The sequence below is a fragment of the Carcharodon carcharias genome, chromosome 4 (genome assembly GCF_017639515.1).
Source record: "Carcharodon carcharias isolate sCarCar2 chromosome 4, sCarCar2.pri, whole genome shotgun sequence".
Classification (NCBI taxonomy): Eukaryota; Metazoa; Chordata; class Chondrichthyes; order Lamniformes; family Lamnidae; genus Carcharodon; species Carcharodon carcharias.
In genome coordinates, this window is record NC_054470.1 from 136,599,715 (window position 1) to 136,622,355 (window position 22,641).

Sequence of the window (22,641 nt, forward strand, 5' to 3'; positions counted from 1 at the left end):
ACTTTTAATTATATCTTATTTCCTAGCCCCCTCAGGTAACCCCAATTTTTAACTTATCTGCCAACTCTGTTAACTTACTCATGGTTATTTTTTCCAACCCAATCAGAGTCGTATCTTCTACTCCCAGATGCATGTTAACAATTGCCAAAGCCATCTTGCAGTCTCACCACTTCCAAAACACCTCACCAACTCCTGAATTCAAAGTGCTTCTCATATTGGTAACCTTAAGATTCACCAATTCCAAACCAATTAAGGAATAATAAATTTTATCCTGGATGAGCTCCCAATTGTTATGACACAGCAGTTGCTAAAGGCTGTTGTTTAAAATCCCAGAGGGAAACTCTAAACAACTATCATAACCTATATTTTCAACTGGTATGTTTGAGATGCAACTCTGAATTCAGAAATGACCCCACAAAGCCTCCAGAGGTTTTATATCAAACTAACTCAAACAGTTTATTAATTTACAAGGTATTAAACACATATACATGTCTACAAATTACTATTATCATAACTTTTTAACAAATTCCAAAATTCATCTCCACTAAGGCAACAATAACCAATAGGCTTAACCAGCCACCAGGCAAAGCATTTTTACCTTACAAATTCAAAATGAGATTCCTTTCAATTTGGTTCCTTTGCAGACAGTTGTTGGCCTACAGGCTTAGATCTTACATGCCTCTGACCTGCACACACAAACTCCTCTCAAGTTATACCTAGCCATCCTTTTTGAATGCAATTTCTCATTGTAACAACCAGGCCCTTTGAATTCCACCTCTTCTAACAATAAAACCCATTTCATAGTCCCAATTTTATTAGTAATATAAACATTTCTTGGTGTCTCCTAGCTGGGTGCAAGATTTCACTCCCACTCTTGAATGCTCTATTCAACAAAATGTAAATGTACCCTCTATCTACTGTTTACATCTCAAAACTACTATACATCAAAGTACCCAGACTAGCTGGCTTTAATCCAATTAATACACACACAGACCAAACATCTATTTTTAAAATATAATTTCCAATAACATTATATACATTAATATTTCTTCCTGACACAAACTCAAAATGTCAACTGTTTTTCTCTCCACAAATGCTGCTAGACCTTCTGAGTTTTTCCAGCATTTTCTGTTTTTGTTTCAGATTTCCAGCACCCGCAGTATTTTGCTTTTATCTTAGTGTTTAGTTCACTGCCACTTCTCTTCCAGGAATGTCTACCTTGAAGAAGTACTGCTCTTCTCTCACACAGGATTTCTGTTTGTCTCTTTTGCCCTAGTCCATGTTGTTCTTTCACACAATGCTCACCCTTGTTCTGCTATTATCACATTCTGCTTTCTTACCTTTACTGCACTATCAGCACCTTTTTTTTAATAGCCCTTACCGCTACCAATAACACTCTCTTTGTCCTTTAGTTGATGACATCTTTGTCAATCTCTCCTTTGTCCCCACCTATCGCAGGCCTACTATCTAGCTTCATCTGCTCCACCCCCCTTGGACATCTGGGAATTGGTTGTCAGCCCCAATTGCGTGTGATGGGCCTGAAGATCCAAAAAACAGAAATGACCCTCCTTTTCAGAATCTCAGAATTATTACTGCTCAGGAGGCCATTCAGCCAGTCTCATCTGCATTGGCTATCCTTAGGAGCAAGTTACCTGGTGTTACCGCCCCCCTCCCCCCCCCACCCCCCCCACCCACAACCACCCTCTGCGTAGCCCTGCACGTTCTTCCTTTTCAGATAACAATCCAATTACCTCTTGATTGTGTGTGCAGGGGAGGCAGGTTCAGACAGCGTATTCTAGATCCTAACCACTTGCTACATTTTTCATGTTGCCATTGCTTCTTTTGCCAATTACCTTAAATCTGTGCCCTTTTGTTCTTGATCCTTCCACAAATGAGAACACTTTCTCTCTATCTACTCTGTTCAGTCCCCTCATGACTTTGAATACATCTATCAAATCTCCTTTCAAACTTCTCTTCTGAAAGGAAAACTGCTTCAGCTTCTATAATCTATGTAACTGAATCTCATCATTTGGGCTGTTCTCGAGAATCTTTTCTGCACTCCCTCTCTAATGCCTTCACATCTTTCCTAAAGTGTGACATGGTGAATGGGGAAGTATTCAAGACACTTGAAGCTTTAAAATTGATAAAGATGATTTATTGGATAGGCAGTTTGTACTGAGCGTTGATAACCCACCAAGGCTGTGGGAGATGCAGCAAAGGATATTGAGGGAACTGGACACAATACTTCAGTTGAGGTCAAACGAGTGTTCTATACAAGTTTAACATGTCTTCCCTGCCTTTATAATCTATGCCTGTATTAATAAACCCCAGGATGCTGTATGCTTAATTAACTGTTCTCTCAACCCGTCCTATTACCTTCAATGACTTATGCACATATGCAATCCGACTCCCCGCTCCTGCACCCCCATCAGAACTGTATGGGCAGAATCTTGCCCTTGTCGGGCAGGCTGGGTCGGGGCCAATTAAGGCCCATCCAGCATAAAACGTGAGCTGCAGCACTCATTGCTGCCTGTGCTGGCGGGGGCAAGGAGGGCAAGTGTGAACTTTGTACATGCTTGCAAGTACGAGCTTCACAATCTCGCTGAGGCCCAGTGCTGCCTCAGGGAGGTGAAGAGTTATATAAAAAAATGAAAAATGACTGTCACGTGAGCAGGGACATGTTATAAATTAAGTTTTAAAATTTTTATTTGTTTTAGGAAACCTCATCCCTTCTGTGGATGAGGTTTCCTAAAACATGCAAAGGCCGCGTGGCCTTTTTGTCTGCCCATCTTTTAATTGTCAGGGTAGGGGGGCACGCGCACCTGCCAACCAAAATATCACATGACTGCGTTGAGATCGGGATGCTTGCCCCACGTCAACGCACGTCATTTCACACTCGAGCAGGTCGAGCACGCAGCCGTCCGTTGAGCTAAAAATTTGCCCCATCTTTTATTGTCACCCCATGTTCTTCCTACCAAAATGGAACTCCCTCCAAACAGCACTGAGTGTACCTACACCACATGGACTGCAATGGTTCAAGGCAGTGGCTCACCACCAACTTCAAGGGAAATTAGGGATGGATAATAAAAATGCTGGCCTAGCCAGCGATTCCCATGCCCCCGGAAGCATTTTTAAAAAATGAATCACTTGAATCTTCTCTGCATTAAATTTCATCTGTCACTTGTCCACCCATTCCATAAACCTGGCTATCTTCATTTGAAGTTCTACACTATCTTCTTCACAGCTTGCAATGCTTTTGAGTTTCGCATCATCCGCAAATTTTAAAATGGTATCCTGTATGCCAAGTTCTAGGTCATTAACATACATAAGAGCAAGGGTTCCAACACTGACCCCTGGGGAACTCTACTGTAAATCTTCCTCTAGTCTGAAAAACATCCATTAACCACTACTCTGGTTGCTGTCACTCAGCCAATTTTGTATTCACGTTGCTCCTGCCCCTTTTATCCCATGAGCTATAACTTTGCCTCCAAGTCTACTGTGTGGCACCTTATCAAATGCCTTCTGGATGTACATGTACACCACACCAACATCACCCTCATCAACCCTGTATTGCCTCATCAAAAAACTCAAGCAAATTAGTTAAATATGATTTGCTTTTAACAAGTCCATGCTGGCTTTCCTCGACTAACCTGCATTTGCCCAAGGTCCTATGAATTTTGTCCCAAATTATTGTTTCTAGAAACTTCCCCACCACTATGGTTAAATTGACTTGCCTGTCATTGCTGGGCTATATTTACACCCTTTTTTGAACAAAGATGTAACATTTGCAATTTTCCAGTCCTCTCATCTCAAGTCTAAGGAAAACTGGAAAATTATGGCGAGTGCTTCCACAATTTCCACTCTGAATTCCCTCAATATCCTTTGCTGTATCTCCAATAATCCTGGTGCATTATCAAATTTCAGCACAGACAGCCTATCCAATACCTCCTTCATCATCAATTTTAAGCCCAAGTGTCTGAACTCCCTATTCACCATGTCCAGTGCAGCATCCTCTTGCTTGGAAAAGCCAGATACAAAGTATTAAGTTAATACCTCTGCCTCCTTGCATAAATCCGTTTTTTAATCCCTAATCAGCACCACTCCTCCATTTACAATTTATATAGCTATAGAAGACTTTTGGATTCCCTTTTATGTTGGTTGCCAGTTTCTTCTCATACTCTCTCTTTGCTTCTCTTATTTGCTTTTTCACTTCCCTTCTATATTCAGTCTGGTTCTCCATTAGATTGTTGGCCTGACTGGCATAAGCACACTTTTTCTTCTTCACCTTAATCTCTATTGTCATCCAGAGAGCTTTGGACTTGTTTGCCCTGCCTTTCCACTTCCTGAGAATATATCTAGTCTGTGTCCAGACTCCCTATTGACAGCCCATTATTCAGATATTGCTTTGTCTGCCAACCTTCAATTTCAATTAACCTTTGCAGATCCAGTCTCACCCCATTGAAGATGGCTTTCTGCCAGTTAATAAGTCTTACTCTGAATTGTTCCTTGTCTTTTTCCATAACCAGCCTAAACCTTATGATGCAATGATCACTGTCCCCAAATGTTCTCCTACTGACACTTGACTCACCTCATTCCCAAGGACCAGGTCCTTTCTTGTTGGACTAGAAACATACTGTAGGAAACTTTCCTGTACACTCTAGCAATTCTTGCCCCTCTCTGCCCTTTATACTACTATAATTATCAAATATAGACTGGGATGAAAGTCCCCCATTATAACTACTATATAATTCTTGCACATCTAATTTCCTTGCAAATTTGTTCCTCTACATCTTTGCCACTGGCTGGTGGCCTAAAGACCACGCTGTGCAATGTAACTGCACCTTTTTTGTTCCTTAGCTCTTAGCCAAATAAATTCTGTCCTTCATCCCTGTGGGACATCCCCTCTTTCCAGCACCGCAATATTCTCCTTAATCAATGCTGCCACCCATCTTCCTATCCTATCTTTTCTGAACCACCTTGTATCCATGAATACTTAATACCCAGGCTTGCCCTTTGAGGCCAGGTCTCTGTTATAACCACACCATCATATTTCCACATGGCAATCTGTGCCTGCAACTCACCAGACCTATTTAACACACTCCTTGCATTTACATACGTGCACAGTAACCCTAATTTAGAGTTCACTACTTTCTATTGTACTCTAAATCTACCTACTAAATTACTATTCTCTCCTAGTCTGCTCCTGTCTAATATGGAACTATCCTGTTCTCTAGCACTGCTTAGCATTCTAACGTATTCATCTTATTCCTCTTTTCTACTTCTATATACTGGTGCCCATTCCCCTGCGAATTTAGAAAGAAAAAACCTTGTGTTTTCTGTTTCTATTTGTTAAAAGCCAAGATATACTTATAGGTGCAAAAAAAGTTAATATTTGAATGCAAAGCAATTTAATCAATGTATAGGGAGTTACAACTATGCAAAAGATGGAGTAAAGTAATTGTTACACCTCATTGCATGCACAAAATGAAAATATGACAAATTTAAGGAAAACATTCATGTAATTGAATCAAAAGAAAAAAGTTATTTTTACAAAACCACATTTTAAAAAATATAGACATCAAGAACTATCATATATTAAACATTCAGCACAGCTTTGTCATGCCATGGACAATTAGCAGCAACACCATCTCAAGTCTTTCCTGCAAACAATTCTGCAAATTATACAGAATGCATCAATTACAATTACAAACAATTTCAGATTTCCCCGTGGTTAAACACTTCATAAGAGTTTCAGTTTGCAATCATTTCTGAGCAGCATTTTCACTTCAGGCCAAGATAAGCAATTTATCATTGCCATTTGGATTGATTAATAAGTGTTGATTCCATGTGCAGCAGGAGCAACTGCGTGTGCACCCCAAGTGCCAGAGATCCATTCCTCAGATTGCCAAACACTTGCTGGATGTAATTTGGAAGCTCCCGATAAGCTTTTACATCTTCAGCATACTGCACCATCAGCTGGTCAGGAAAGGAATTTACCAGGTTCTCAAACCTATTCTTACCTAAAAATTGAACAGTAGTCAAAGATGAATCATTCATAACACGACAGATCAAGGGCAAATTATGATTTTCGATGTAGTTCTTTAGAAGTATAGACCAGAGATAAGCACTGGGCTCAATTTCAGTGATGTCTTTGTTCAAACTTCCAAATTGCCTTTCAGCAATCTCCTCCGATCTGACTTCAGTGATGGCAGTAAGGTCTTCCTTTACCTTCGGACAATCAATATAATTTAAGGATGTTTTTCCCAGACAGTCTTGTTGTTGTAACAAAGCAGCGCCTGTAGGAACAATGACATATATTAATACTAATGACATTTACACATGAGTGACTGAAACAGCTGTTCTCTTTTCACCTTGGGGCTTATCTATAACCACTTTAGGCAGTAACTAATGTTGACACAATTAACTTATACTCTACCTGGGGAAATGAGCTGCTTTAAAACCAATTCAGTCTGCAGTAAATATCTATGCGAATCGCCCACAATAAAAATGACATTAATATTTGGAATACAAAATATTTTACCTTATAAAATCTCAATATAGAATGAAGGAATGCATTCAGTTTTTGAATGGGGGGAAAAAAACTTGCATTTATATAGGTCCTTTCATCAAATCACTTTACAGCCAATGAAATATTTTTGAAGTCTTGTATGTGGAAACAATGATCAACTTCATTTCAGCTATAATCAATGGTACTGCTACTACCCTGAAAATGTCCTCTAAAATTATGAAAGATAATGAAAGTAGTCACAGAAAGTTTCAAATTATTGCTGGCTCAGTTTTCTCATTTCCCGCAGTCATTTGCAAGCTAAACAACCCTCAAACAAAATTTCTCCGCATCTCTGTCTTAAATGGGCAACCCCTTATTTTTAAACAGTGGCCCCCAGTGCTAGATTTTCCCACGAGAGAAAACATCCTCTCCATATCCACCCTGTCAAGACCCCTCAGGATCTTATGATTCAATCAAGTCACCTTCTACTCTTTTAAACTTCAGCAGATACAAGCCTAGCTTGTCCAACCTTTCCTCCTAAGACAATCTGTCCATTCCAGGTATTAGTCTCGTAAACCTTCTCTGAACTGCTTCCAATGCATTCACATCTTTCCTTAAATAAGGAAACCAATACTGCACACAGAACTCCAGATGTGGTCTCCGCAATGCCCTGTATAATAGACGCATAACTTCCTTACTTTTGCATTCAATTTTCCTCACAATAAACAATAACATTCTATTAACTTTCCTAATTACTTGCTGTACCGGCATACAAACCTTTTGCGATTCAAGCACGAGGACACCCAGATTCCTTGGCATCTCAAAGCTCTGCAATCTCTCACCATTTAAACAATATGCTTCTTTTTTAGGCTTCCTGCCAAAATAGACAATTTCACATTTTCCCACATTATGCTCCATTTGCCAGATCTTTGCCCATTCACTTAACATATCCTTGGCCAAGATTTTACAATCAGGATGCTGGGATGGGCCTGACGTGTAAAATGACGTGCGATGTTTCGTTTGGCGGGCACGTGCACGCCAGAGTCAGCTGCGCGCCCACCAATAATTGACAGGCTTACTAAGGCCATAAACAAAGTAATTAATATCAAGTTTATGCTGCCAGTTCAACCTTACAGTTGGCAGGCAGGCGAAAAGGCCGAGTAGCCTTTAATTTTTTTTAGAAAATCTCATCCACAGCCTAAAGCTTTTATGAATTAAATAAAAAGTTTCTCTGAAAAATAAAAACATGTCTCATCTCATGTGACACAGTCACGTGAGGGGACATGTTTCATTAAATTTTTCTTGGTTTTATTTATTGTTTTCAATCTCCCTGAGGCAGCTCCGCATGCGCAAAAGAGCGCTGGCCCTGACTCTTCCTCCTACCCCCCACCCGCACAGGTAGCGCTGAGCGTTACCATTTGCGTATATGCTGGGTAGGCCCTAATTGGCGTGGAGCCAATCATGGGGGGGAGGGAGCGCGGTCGGCTCCGCAACTGCCCCTGCCAAGCCTGCGGGAAAAATTCAGGCCTATATCTTTCTGTAGCCTCCTTGTGTCCTTTTCACAACTTACTTTCCTACCTATCGTAGTATCATCAGAAAGTTTAGCAACCATTCCTCCGGTCCCTTAAATCTAGTTATGATGCTACAAGTTCAAAATATAATAAAGATGTTGAACAAATCAGTCCTTTGTAAATATGAAATGACATTAATAATGCAGGTCTGGTTTGAGGACAGGATGAGCCAGCAGCACTTAATTGTAATGCTAGTTCTGTGCCACTCAAATTAGAGTAAAGCAGGTATATTTATACTCAAAGTCCGAATGTCAAAAAGGTATCAAAATGTCAGCTAAATTTTAAGCATAAGCAAAGTGGTGGCATTCTATCAATTGCCAAGTTTGAAAACAGTCCAGTCAGATCTTCAAGTTTAAAAATTAACTTCACACCAGTTGCAGAATATTCAAATTTTTAGCAGGCCAAAAGCAAAGGCAAGATTACCTTCATCTGGTGGAGCCAATAAATTGTACTGACATCAGTTTGGCTTCAGGTATACTGCATAGTTTGTGTCTGCAAAGCCAAAATTGCTTTACAGTGATGCAAAACTTAGTATGAATGCACACAAATTCAGTTTAGAATCAGCTAAGGTGAAAGTTACAAGTTGCAACCCAAGTTTAAAAGAACTCGAGAGGTCCTTGAACAAAACTAAATTTAGACATCTGTAACCCAATGGCCTTTCTATGCTTCTTACAGTCCAAGATAACTAGATAATCTTATAACTTCAGTCCTCAATCTTTGTGGAATGTTCCACATCGATCATGTGAATCTTAAGACAGAGCAACATCTAAAGCTATCTTTGCTACAACAAAGCTATTTTTGGGCTAATACGTTCATTGATGAAAAGGGCACATATGCAAGTGCAGACTTTTTGATTCCATAAATTTCTAATTCTTATTTTGTATGCACAAAATAATGCATTCATAAGAAGTGACTTATTTTGATTCAGTTCCAGTTTATTGGACGAAGGAAGTGGCCATCAATGCATCATTAGTGTTATAAATAGTTTATAGTGGAAACTACATATGCCATCTAAATTTCTCTAAAATATTTCTGAAAGCTCAATTTAAATCTACCAGGGATTAAAGTTGTTTTCTAGTTAGTAATCCAATTTCTTAAATTTCCTGATCTCAATCACTGTTCCTGGAAACCCATTCTAAACCCTTTCAGGTACCTATCCTAAATATAAACTTAACCTTCAAAACATTATATCTGTACCTTTTTGTCATGCTGCTCTGGCATATTCTAAAGTTAATTCACTATTCTGTTTACATATTTTATACATTCTCAAAAGGCTCAAATCCCTAGGAGGAGCCTTGTTGTGTCTCTCTGTCTCTATGGCCCAGAGAGCCTGCAGAATGTGTTTTCTTACAAGAGGTGTATCCGATAAGTCAAATCAGGTGCAGCCTGATTGTACAACTTCATCTCCGCTTCCAGAGAAGTGTCAGCTTGCACCGTTTGGTCACAACATGTAATGAATCAAACTATCCATACAAGCTCAATCCATCCATGGAAAACATGTCTTTTTACTTCTAATATGCAATATATTTATAGCCACATCAAACTTCATTTGCCATTGACCATACTAGTGGCAAACTTAGTTGAATCTCCTTTTCAAAATCTTGCCCTTTTTCTCAGTATCTAGTTCATCCTCTGTAACTTTATCCTTATACTGGGCTTGCAAAGCTCAGAACTAGTATCATCTCATGACACACATTGCTTTACAAAGCATCTCTCGTGAGGTAATTTAGCAAGAGTCACATGGCTTTCCCCTTCAATTTAGGGCATTGCCCCCTCAAAAGGTGTGGGGAGATCTATCTGTCCTGAAGCAATGTTGTCCATTTAATTGGTTATTTGCATACAAATACATTATTGCTCATTATCCATTACTTCAATATTTTGACTATTGAGGTTGACTAGTTGTATTGGTCACTCTTCTTGAACATCCCAGTCTCCAGTCCTCCCCAGTGTTTCACAAAATATCCTCAGTAATACTCAAGTATCGATCATCCAACATGCCACATTTAATCTGGGGATGCTCCATTGAAAATGAATTGGAAATGCCTTGGTTTGGACAAGCCTGAGCTCTGATTAAACCCAACAGTGCCACACCAAAGCACACAGGTTGCCTTAACTTGAAGTCACTGGAATGTCTTGAGAGGATAGGGGAGCAGGGGCTCATGTAGAGAGAGAATAGAGAGAGGGCAAAAAGACAGCAGTGAGAGGAGAGAGAAATTTCCATGAGACTGCAAACATAACACAAAGCCTTTACCACTTTGTTAGGAACTTAAGAAATAACAAAGCATTTTCACATCCTTTTCTTCTTTCATTAAAAAAAATTACAAAAAGCTACACAATAGAACTGGAGAAATTAACAGTGCCCCCATTACTATTTTTTGAAATACTTAATTACTATTATTTAAAATCCTATATCATACATCAGGGTGAGAGAAGAAAGAATTTAGCAACTTTCTTGCTATTCCTGCCATGCAGAAACAAGCAGCCAAAATGCACTACAAGCCCATTGTGTAATTGCATTAAAAACTGAGTAAACAGATCTAGTTCCTATCAAGGTATTGTCAATACCCAGAATGTAAAAGATGCAGATAATACGATATGAACGCTGTATAATTGCCAGCAGAACTTGAGAATATAAACACCAGTTGATCTCCTCCCTTGGGACAACAGAAATAACCATTGTCTTTTTTTTTAATGGTCTGGAAAATACACATCTGTCAGCATTTTGCCATTTCCCATTGAGGAGCAGGACTTGATAAGTTAATGGCATTCATCACTGAGACCAATTGAAATAGGGCTAGGTATATGCTCAATATGTCAGAAGGCTTGCTTTAAAGATAAATAAAACATCTGTGGGATTATAGAACCTCTTTTGTGATGAAAGGATAAATGCATGATACTAACAACGATGGGTGAGCAAAGGAATTCAGGTCATCAGCTTAAAGCAACATACCAAGTCCAAAACAGCCAACAGGGGGCAGGAGTGGACCTTAAATTCAAGAACTGCTTATAATCAAATTTTCACAGCATTATCACTATAGCTGGAGGTTTTAATAAAGTGTTGCTAGGTCAGGAAGACATCAAGGGAACTGCACACATAGGTGAAGGGGCTTACTACAGTGCATTTTCCTAGAGGGTGAACAGAACTGCCTTGAACACCATAATATGCCAAAGTATTAAGTAACATATGGCAACTGTATTTCACATATGGATATGCATGGAGTTCTTTTGCCCTTAAGCTCAGTGTGAGTTGTTGCTGGGAGTATAATGCAGGGCTGGTAGCATACACTACAAATACTAAGATCAAACTTGTGTAGATTAACTGGTTATGAAACAAAGCTATAGAATTCCTTAGCCAATGAGGATTACTAAAAAATCTTAAAATTACATTTTGCAATGATTTAATGCTGAGTGTTGAACAGCATTTCTCTATTTATTGCAATTTATTTGATTTTCCCTGGTCAGAAACACTTTTTTCTATGATGCAGTGCTTTTGAAATCTCAATTGACCCATACTGTCCTCTGCAAAGTTTGTTCTCCAGCATTTCACATGTATCCTGCATTTCCTGCTTTCTAAAGTTTGAGCTGCATCAAGTCCAAAAAATTGGCAAAAAAGGGCAATGCAAACATGCAGCAATTAGTTTCAGAAAATTGCTATGATATAATTTCAATCAGTTTCCCATGATTAAAGACAGAAGGAGATTCTATAGTAAAGTTACTGAGATAGAGACACATTCTCCAATTCCTTTACTTCCTCCAGGAGCAAGTGGCCAGCTTTCACTGCACATGTAACTTTGAAGGGTGATCCAAATTAGTGAATGCCAAAATGTAACAATAAAATAAATGTGTGTCCAGATTCTCCATTGTGCACTGGAACTCCAATGTTTAATCAAAGATGTGCTACTGTATATGTTGCCAACTATGTAGGACAAGTGTCCTTCACCTTACTGAAGAGGAATAAAATTGAAAGCAAACCATACAAATAAAATTGCAGTAAAATGAATACTGAGAACGCTGTTTCTCAAATGTTAATTTTTTTTTATGTGCTTATTGTTCATAATTGCTTAGCTTTAATACAACCTGTGCTGGTAAACTGTGTGGAAATATGATTTATTCCATTGCAACCTTTTCATCCCTACTGGTACATTACTTCCAAATTTTGAATGCTTCATTTTATACTTCCAGCATCAAATTATAGAAACTAATATTTCTTATAATACATTTTTTGTTTTCAAATAATTCAATTTCTCCTGCACTTATTACAATCAATGATAACATGCAAACAATATGCTTAAACAATTATTCAGTCTGTATTGAACACCTATTTAAAATACAAACTGAAAAGTCAGTTGATAAAAATAATAGAATTTTACAGAAAAAATGGCAATTCCCCAAAGGCAAGAAACAATACAAGAAACTATGGTTAACATAATAGTGGTATAAAACTCAGTTTACTTGTCATTTACCAGATACCAATTGGTTTAGCTTTGCTGCAAATTTACCTCAACAGCTCTAGAGAATAGGACAGTCCAACACAAAAGCAAAAGTTGTCACTGAGTACAAAGCAAGACGTCAGATCGTATGAACAGAAGAAATCTAATTTTAAACAAAGAGGTCAGTAAGTGCACAGATCTACCTTTTGCCAAACCCCCTAATTACAACATCTGCCTTAAACAAGCTTTGACTCCCATGTCCATTGATAGGTATCGGTGGCCATTAAAAAAGTCCTCAAAAGTTCCAGAAAAGCTTTCTAAAAATACCATTAAGGAATGCAGATGTACTACTATATATGTTGCCAACTGTGTAGGACAAATGTCCTTCACCTTACTGAAGAGGAATAAAATTGAAAGCAAACCATACAAATAAAATTGCAGTAAAATGAATACTGAGAACGCTGTTTCTCAAATGTTAATTTTTTTTATCTGTGTTTATTGTTCATAATTGCTTAGCTTTAATACAACCTGTGCTGGTAAACTGTGTGGAAATATGATTTATTCTATTGCAACCTTTTCATCCCTACTGGTACCTTATTTCCAAATTTTGAATGCTTCATTTTATACTTTTGGCATCAAATTATAGGAACTAATATTTCTTATAATACATTTTTTGTTTTCAAATAATTTAATTTCTCCTGCACTCATTACAATCTGACTAAAATAAGGAAACATTTGTTAGAAAGTGCTTTTGATTGACACTCTATGCCAACAGATTTAAGGTTGCTCATATTAGTCGCCAGAGACCAATGTCTGTAAAGAAATTACATCTTTAAAAAGTTACTGAGGGAAAACTAAAAACGAGGGGGCAGATTTTCATGTTTGAGACAGGTATCTAGAGTCGGGAATTTTCCCAACCCTGTGATCCCGTCTCTGTCCTGGAGGAGTCTACCTGCCCTATTTTCATGCAGGCATCGGTTGGAAATGGGCCTGCCACTTTAGAAGGCAGGTGCAGGGCAGCAACAAAGGCGGGTGGATGGCAAGGCTGACAGGTTAGAAGACCCACCTCCATTTACTGGGACATTGGTACAGTTCTATTCACAGGTGTTAGACCTTTTAGCTCTCACCCACCTACCCAAAGCCCCCATGGCCACTCACCCAGTGTCCACTAGATACATAATTCATAAACCACTGGCAAGTCTTTGAAATGCTCACAAAATAAACATCAGGCATCGATTATTCCTTCAGAAAAAAAAAAATCTGCCCCTTAGAATCTCATAAAGCTGAGAGTCAAACACAGGCAGTGAAAGTCCCATGAATCTTGTCCAAATAAACACACAGGCATTGAAAAACAACTTCAAAGAAAGATCAAGGAACAGTCTCCTTTACAGATGTATAAATTGCCCCCCAGAGAGCTGAATGCATTAGTCAGTCTTGGAGCTCAGACTATCAATCATTCATAATGAGACCATGTGGCAAACAGATGCCTGGCCATCTATTCGGCCTGCTTTTGTTGATACAGTATGCTCTTTAAAACAGCCAACATTATTGTATTAGTCTTGCAAAATTATGCATCACAAAAAGAGGAACAACTCATTTCTTACCATCTTATTTTTGAAAGGCAGTGATATGGGACCTGGATATCGATTGTGGAAGATGCTGAAAATGAATGAAGAACATGGCATGGCTGGGATACATGGAGGTCATGCTCATCTTAATGGCAGGAACTCATTAATATCTTGTAGCTCAGCTTCCCACCAGACTGCTGGACAAATGGTCTGCATGGCTGGCAAGCAGCATGGAGCAGCTGCAACAAGATATCCTAGGGAACAGTTGGCAATTAGGAGTGGGAGAGAAGCCTGCGATAGTGATGAGGGTAGCAGAGGAGATTGAAAGCTTCCTTGAGGGGCTTGTACACAAAACACAAAATTAACATATGGGAACAGCAAATATATTGGTCTTTAGTGCAAGGAAGTTGGAGTACAGAAGTAAGGATGTTTTGCTGCAATTGTGGTGAGACTACACCTGAAGTACAGTATGCAGATTTTGTCTCCATATCCAAGGTAAGAAAGGGTGCAACCAAGGCTCACTAGATTGGTTCCTGGGATGAGAGGTTTGTCTTATTAGAGTTTGAGTAAGAGCTGATCTCATTGAAACATAACTTACCGGTCAAATCCTCTCAAAATTTTGAGAGAAGTTGTTTCAACTGGCTAGAGAATCTAGAACCAGGGAGCACGGTCTCATAGCAAAGGGTTAACCATTTAGGACCAAATGAGAACATTTCTTCAGAAACTACCTCAAATACATTCCCATGAACTTACTCTCCAAACTACTTTTTCCATTCAATTAGTCCAGTTTATAAGAATTAAGTCTCCCAGGATTACTGCTCTGCCCTTATTACAAGGTTCTCTTAATTCTGATTATAATCTGATCAACAAAATAGCTATTGTTAAGGGGCTCTGTGTGTACTGCAAGTATTTTTTGCCCTTTATTATTTATCTTCACCTATACCGATTTTACTTCCCGCTCTTGCAAGTCACCACAGCCCTCATGTCATTCTTTTCCATTTTGTCTGCCTTTGAAACATCACGCAACCTAGAATATTTAGTTCCCAACCTTCTCCATCATTTGGCCATGTCTCTGCAATAGTTATTATAGATCAAGCCCATTTATTGCTCGCAGGGAGGCAGTGGCATACGGGTATTGTCATTGGACTGGTAATCCAGAGACCCAGGGTAACGCTCTGGGGACCAGGTTTGCATCTCACCATGGCAGATGGTGGAATTTGAATTCAATAAAAAATTTAATGATGACTGTGAAACCATTGTCGATTGTCACAAAAACCTATCTGGTTCACTTAAGTCTTTTAGGGAAGGATATCTGCTGTTTTCACTTGGTCTGGCCCACGTGACTCCAAATCTGCAGTAATGTGGCTGACTCTTAAATGTCCTCCGAAATGGCTTGGCAAGCCACTCATTGTATTCAAAAGTCAATTTAAAAAAAGGAATGAAACCGAATGGACCACCCGGCATCGACCTAGGCACCAGAAATGACAATGGCCATCCTGACAATGACCCTGCAAAGTCCTCTTTACTAACATCTGGAGGCTTGTGCCAAAATTGAGAGAGCTGCCTCATAGACTAGTCAAGCAACAGTCTAACAGTCACACAAACGGAATCATACCTTATAGATAATGTCCTAGACACAACCATCACCATCCCAGCAGAGATGGCGCACAGTGGGAGGGAGTTGCCCTGGGAGTCCTCAACATCGACTCTGGCCTCCATGAACGCTCAGCGCATCAGGTCAAACATGGACAAGGAAACCTCCTGCTAATTACCACGTACTGCTGGCCCTCAGCAGATGAATCAGTACTCCTCCATGTTGAACACCACTTGAAGGAAGCACTGAGGATGGCAAGGGTGCAGAATGTACTCTGGGCAGGGGACCTCAATGCCCATCACCAAGAGTGGCTCGGTAGCACCACCACAGACCGAGCCCAAAAGGACATGGCTGTGAGGCTGGGTCTGCGGCAGGTGGTGAGGGAACCAAGTAGGAAAAACATACTTGACCTCATCCTCACCAATCTTCCTGCTGCAGATGCATCTGTCCAAGACAGCAGCAGTAGGAGTGACCACCGCACAGTCCTTATGGAGGCAACGTCCCATTTCACAATGAGCATACCCTCCATCGTGCTGTGTGGCACTACCTCCATGATAGATGGGATCGATTTTAAACAGATCTGCCAACTCAAGGCTGGGCATCCATGAGGTGCTGTGGGCCATCAGCAGAACTGTACTCAACCACAAACTGTAATCTCATGGCCTGGCATATCCCCTACTCTACTATTACCATCAAGCCAAGGGATCAACACTGGTTCAAAGAAGAGTGCAGGAGGGCATGCCAGGAGCAGCATCTGGCAGAACTAAAAATGAGGTGTCAACCTGGTGAAGTTACAATGCAAGACTAGTAGCATGCCAAAAAGCATAAGCAGCAAGTGGTGACAGAGTCAAGCGATTCCATAACCAACAGATCAGATCTTCAGATCTAACCTCTGCAGTGCGACCACATCGAGTAGTGAATGGTGGTGGACAATTAAACAACTCACTGGAGGAGGCGGCTCCACAAATATTCCCATCCTCAATGACGGAGGAGCCCAGCATGTCCGTGCAAAAGAGAAGGCTGAAGCATTTGCAACAATCTTCAACTAGGAAGTGCCGAGTGGATGATCCTCCGGAGGCTCCCAGCATCACAGATGCCAGTCTTCAGTCAATTCAATTCACTCCACGCAATATCAAGAAATGTCTGAAGGCACTTGATACTGCAAAGGATATGGGCCCTGACAATATTCCCGTAATGGGTCTGAAGACTTGTGGCATTTTCTGGACCACATCCCCAGCCAAGTTGCATTTCTGATCTCCTACATGTGCAGTTGCAGGATACCACCTGTACAGCTGTCCTTATATTTCCAAAACACTTCCAATATATGTTTCACTGCCAGGTGCCTGAAGGCTGTGATTTTGGAAAAAATCAAGTGAAAGGTGAGTTTTTAAAATGACAGATTAGTACATAAGTATACTTACTGGAGTTTGAGATCAGTTTTTATTCTACACATATAAAAAATGGTCATGTTCAAGGACAATGAATATGAATCTATTAGGTGCAGTACCCTGTTTAGAAAAATTCTTAAGTTTTCTAAAGTGCAATTGCGATACTGTATATTTTATTTTACTCTACAGCTTTCTTGCTGTGAATAAAATAGGCACTCTGAACATTAAAGGTCATCAATATTACATTGACACTTCAGCTTCCAAGCTCTGAGGAACAATATACAGTGCCATTGCTACAGTCAAGTCATATGCCCATAAAGTTTATTAGGAGATGGACATTACTTTTAAAAAGCAACATGGGATATACAAACATAGACAATAGGAGGAGTAGGCCATTCGGCCCTTCAAGCCTCCTCCGCCATTCATCATGATCATGGCTGATCATCCAACTCAATAGCCTGCTCCCACTTTCTCCCCATATCCTTGATCCCTTTCACCTCAAGAGCTATATCTCCTTCTATAACTCCTTCTTGAAAACATACAATGTTTTGGCCTCAACTACTTTCTGTGGTATCGAATTGCACAGGCTCATCACTCTCTGGTTGAAGAAATTTCTCCTCATCTCAGTCCTAAATGGTCTACCCCATATCCTCAGACTGTGACCCTTGGTTCTGGACTCCCCCACCATCAGGAACATCCTTCCTGTATCTACCCTGTCTGGTCCTGTTAGAATTTTATAGGTTTCTATGAGATCCCCCCTCATTCTTCTGAACTCCAGAGAAGATAATCCTAACCGACTCAATCTCTCCTCATATGTCAGTCCCGCCATCCCAGAAATCAGTCTGGTAAACCTTCGCTGCACTCCCTCTATAGCAGGAACATCCTTCCTCAGATAAGGAAAACAAAATTGTACACAATATTCCAGGTGTGGTCTCACCAAGGCTTTGTATAATTGCAGCAGGACATCCCTGCTCTTGTACTCGAATCCTCTCGCTATGAAGGCCAACATACCATTTGCCTTCTTTACTGCCTGCTGCACCTGCATGCTTATCTTCAGTGACTGGTGTACGAGGACACCCAGGTCCCATTGCACATTCCCCTCTCAATTTATAGCCATTCAGATAATAATCTGCTGTCTTGTTTTTGCTACCAAAATGGATAGCCTCACATTTATCCACATTGTACTGCATCCGCCATGCATTTTTCCACTCACTCAGCTTGTCCAAATCACACTGAAGCATCTCTGCATCCTCCTCACAGCTCACCCTCCCACCCAGCTTTGTGTCATCTACAAATTTGGAGATATTACATTTAGTTCCCACATCTAAATCATTAATATATATTGTGAATAGCTGGGGTCCCAGCACCGATCCCTGCAGTACCCCACTAGTCACTGCCTGCCATTCGGAAAAAGACCCGTTTATTCCTACTTTGTTTCCTGTCTGCCAACCAGTTTTCTATCCATCTCAATACACTGCCCCCAATCCCATGCGCTTTATGGACAATGTACATTCACAAAATGGACTAGAGAGAGTCAGGTGACTCCTTTGTTGTTTTTCTACAGATATAGGCAGACATATCTGAACATATCTCTGGAAATTAATTAAAATGCAAATAGTCTTCCCAGGTGCTGATTGACTATCCCTCAACATTTCAATGGAAGAGATTTAAAATGACACTGGCTGGCCATATGAAAATGGAATTTCAAATAAAGTTAGTTAGGGGGATAATCATAGCTGGAATGTTGATGGGATACCAAACATTCCTCCATTATGTGTCAATTACATTGGCTTCAATCCATTGTGTGGGCAATAGAATACATCAATTCCATCATCACATGACTGAAACTGGCTGGATAGAGAGTCAATACTCACAAGGACAGCTCAGCAAGTCAGTCAGAGATACCTCTTAGCCAGCACAAGGAAGGACCCTGTCTCACAAGTCACTTTAGGTGAAGAAGAGGGGCTTATTAGTTTTACCTGCAAGATTATATGCCTTCATTACAGGAGTTCGGATACAATTTTGTTTCAAACAACCAGAAACTAAAAACCTTACACTGTCTCGAGTAACCAAGACAGAATCCTTCAGCCTACAACGTTTCAACCACTATCTTTAGGATTGTGTAAACTAATGACCAGTTTCCTTTTATTCCATTAGTAATCCAAGTTTTTATTTTAAACTTATTCTTTCACAGCATGTAGGCGTTGCTGGCTAGGCCAGCATTTTCGCCCATTCCCAATTTCCCTTGAGAGGATGGTGAGCTGCCTTCTGGAACCGTTGCAGGCCACATGGTGTAGTTATATCTTTAGAAATCATCTTTTTTTTGTCTGCGAGTGCCTGTGTGTTTGGAGAGTGGGTGTTTGTTGTGTTTACATTTTGGGTATTGTGAAAAATCAATGTTTACCTTTTCTTTTGACTTAAATTTACAAGAAAGCCCATCCGTGTCTGTTCTTTAAAGTCACAACATTAAAGGGGAGTTAAAACACTCCTTTTCGAAAGTACATCTTGTGGTGGTCAGCTGAGAGGTGAGGAAAAGTGAAAGTTATCCTGCATTTTCCCCATCCGTAACACTACAGTTACAAAAAGTTTTAAAAATTTCAAGACCTCCAAAACGGAAAGATTTACACAATGTTCAACAGAACCGTCAAAAGTTGAATGGCAAGTTGCATGTAGAATGGTGCATGATAATACACTAAATGGTCTCAACAGACTTGCAGTTTTGCTTTGATTGTTAAACAATTCCAAGGTGCACTAAATTCTTGGGAAATACAGGACTGAAAGTGTTGTATCTGAATGCACGCAGTATACGAAATAAGGTAAATGAGCTTGTGGCGCAGATTGAAATTGGCAGGTATGATGTGGTGGGCATCACGGAGACAAGGCTGCAAGGGGATCAGGACTGGGAGCTTAATATCCAAGGAGTTCCATCCTATCGAAAAGATAGGCAGGTTGGCAGAGGGGGTGGGATTGCTTTGTTAGTAAGAAATGAAATTAAATCGATAGCAAGAAATGAAGTAGGGTCAGATGATATAGAATCTGTGTGGGTAGAGTTGAGGAATCGCAAAGGTAAAAAAACCATAATGGGAGTTATGTACAGGCCTCCGAACAGTAGTTAGGATGTGGAGCACAAGATACACCAGGAGATAGAAAAGGCGTGTAAGAAAGGCAAGGTTACAGTGATCATGGGGGATTTCAATAGGCAGGTAGACTGGGAAAATCAGATTGGTAGTGGATCCCAAGAAAAGGAATTTGTAGAATGTCTATGAGATGGCTTTTTGGAGAAGCTTGTGGTGGAGCCTGCTAGGGAACAGGCAATTCTAGATTTAGTGATGTGTAATGAGGCAGATTTGATAAAGGGACCTTAAGGTGAAGGAATCCTTAGGAGGAAGTGACCAAAATATGATAGAATTTACCCTGCAATTTGAGAGGAAAAAGCTGGAATCAGATGTAATGGTATTACAGTTGAATAAAGGCAACTACAGAGGCATGAGGGAGGAGCTGGCCAGAAATGACTGGGAGATGAGCCTAGCAGGAAAGACAGTGGAACAGCAATGGCAGGAGTTTCTGGGAGACACAGCAAAAATTCATCCCTAGGAAGAAGCATGCGAAAGGGAGGACGAGGCAACCATGGCTGACAAGGGAAGTCAGGGACAGCATAAAAGCTAAAGAAAAAGCATACAATGTGGCGAAGAGCAGTGGGAAATCAGGGGATTGGAAGCCTACAAAGACCAATAGAGGACAACTAAAAAAGAAATAAGGAGGGAGAAGATTAAATATGAGTGTATACTAGCCAGTAATATAAATGAAGATTGCAAGAGTTTTTTTTTTAGATATATAAAGGGTAAGAGAGGGGCAAAAGTGGACATTGGGCCGCTGGAAAATGACACTGGAGAAGTAGTAGTGGGGAACAAAGAAATGGCGGAGGAACTGAATAGGTACTTTGCGTCAGTCTTCACGGTGGAAGACACGAGTAACATCCCCAAAGTTCAAGAGAGTTGGGGGGGGGGGGGGGCAGAGGTGAGTATGGTGGCCATTACCAAGAAGAAGGTGCTAGGAAAACTGAAAGGTCTGAAGGTGGATAAATCACCTGGGCCAGATGGATTACACCCCAGAGTTCTGAAGGAGATAGCTGAAGAGATAGCGGAGGCGTTAGTGGTGATCTTTCATGAATCACTTGAGTCAGGAAGGGTCCCAGAGGATTGGAAAATCACTAATGTAACCCCCCTATTTAAGAAGGGAGTAAGGCAACAGATGGGAAATTACAGGCCGATTAGCCTGACCTCGGTCGTTGGTAAGATTTTAGAGTCCATTATTAAGGATGAGATTTCAGAATACTTGGAAGTGCATGGTAAAATAGGGCAAAGTCAGCATGGTTTCATCAAGGGGAGGTCATGCCTTACAAATCTGTTAGAATTCTTTGAAGAAGTAACGAGTAGGTTAGACAAAGGAGAGCCAATGGACGTTATCTGCTTGGGCTTCCAGAAGACCTTTGACAAGGTGCCACACAGGAGGCTGCTCAGTAAGATAAGAGCCCATGGTGTTAGAGGCAAGGTACTAGCATGGATAGAAGATTGGCTGTCTGGCAGGAGGCAGAGAGTGGGGATAAGGGGGTCCTTCTCAGGATGGCGGCTGGTGACTAGTGGAGTTCCGCAGGGGTCAGTGTTGGGACCACAACTTTTCACTTTATACATTAATGATCTAGATGAAGGAACTGAGGGCATCCTAGCTAAGTTTGCAGGTGATACAAAGATAGATGGAGGGACAGGTAGTATTGAGGAGGCGGGGAGGCTGCAGAAGGATTTAGACAGGTTAGGAGAATGGGCAAAGGAGTGCCAGATGGAATACAACGTGGGCAAGTGGCAGATGGAATACAACGTGGGCAAGTGTGAAGTCATGCACTTTGGTAGGAAGAATAGAGGCATACACTATTTTCTAAATGGGGAGAGAATTCAGAAATCTGGAGTGCAAAGGGACTTGGGAGTTCTAGTTCAGGATTCTCTTAAGGTTAACTTGCAGGCTGAGTTGGTAGTTCGGAAGGCAAATGTAATGTTGGCATTTATTTTGAGAGGACTAGAATATAAAGCAGGGATGTGCTGCTGAGGTTTTATAAGGCTCTGGTCAGACCACATTTAGAATATTGTGAGCAATTTTGGGCCCCGTATCTCAGGAAGGATGTGCTGGCCCTGAAGAGGGTCCAGAGGAGGTTCATGAGAATGATCCCAGGAATGAAAGGCTTAACATATGAGGAACGTTTGAGGAATCTGGGTCTATACTCGATGGAGTTTAGAAGGATGAGGGGGGATCTGACTGAATACTTACAGAATACTGAAAGGCCTGGATAGAGTGGATGTGGGGAAGATATTTCCATTAGTAGGAGAGTCTAGGACCCGAGGGCACAGCCTCAGAGTAAAGGGAAGACCTTTTAGAACAGAGATGAGGAGAAATTTCTTTAGCCAGAGAGTGGTGAATCTATGGAATTCATTGCCAGAGAAGGCTGTGGAGGCCAGGTCATTGAGTGTATTTAAGACCGAGATAGATAGGTTCTTGATTGGTAAGGGGATCAAAGGTTACGGGGAGAAGGC

At 40.6% G+C, this 22,641-nt stretch overlaps 1 protein-coding gene across 1 annotated transcript in view; it reads right to left on the minus strand.

Moving 5' to 3' along the window:
• Positions 1-5,391: 5,391 nt before the first annotated feature.
• slf1 (SMC5-SMC6 complex localization factor 1) overlaps positions 5,392-22,641 on the minus strand; it is a 72,717-nt gene continuing 55,467 nt past the window's right edge. The window contains exon 16 of the mRNA XM_041187076.1: positions 5,392-6,296. Within this exon, the coding sequence (XP_041043010.1) occupies positions 5,809-6,296 (488 nt within the window). The 3' untranslated portion in view covers positions 5,392-5,808. The remainder of the gene's footprint in view (positions 6,297-22,641) is intronic.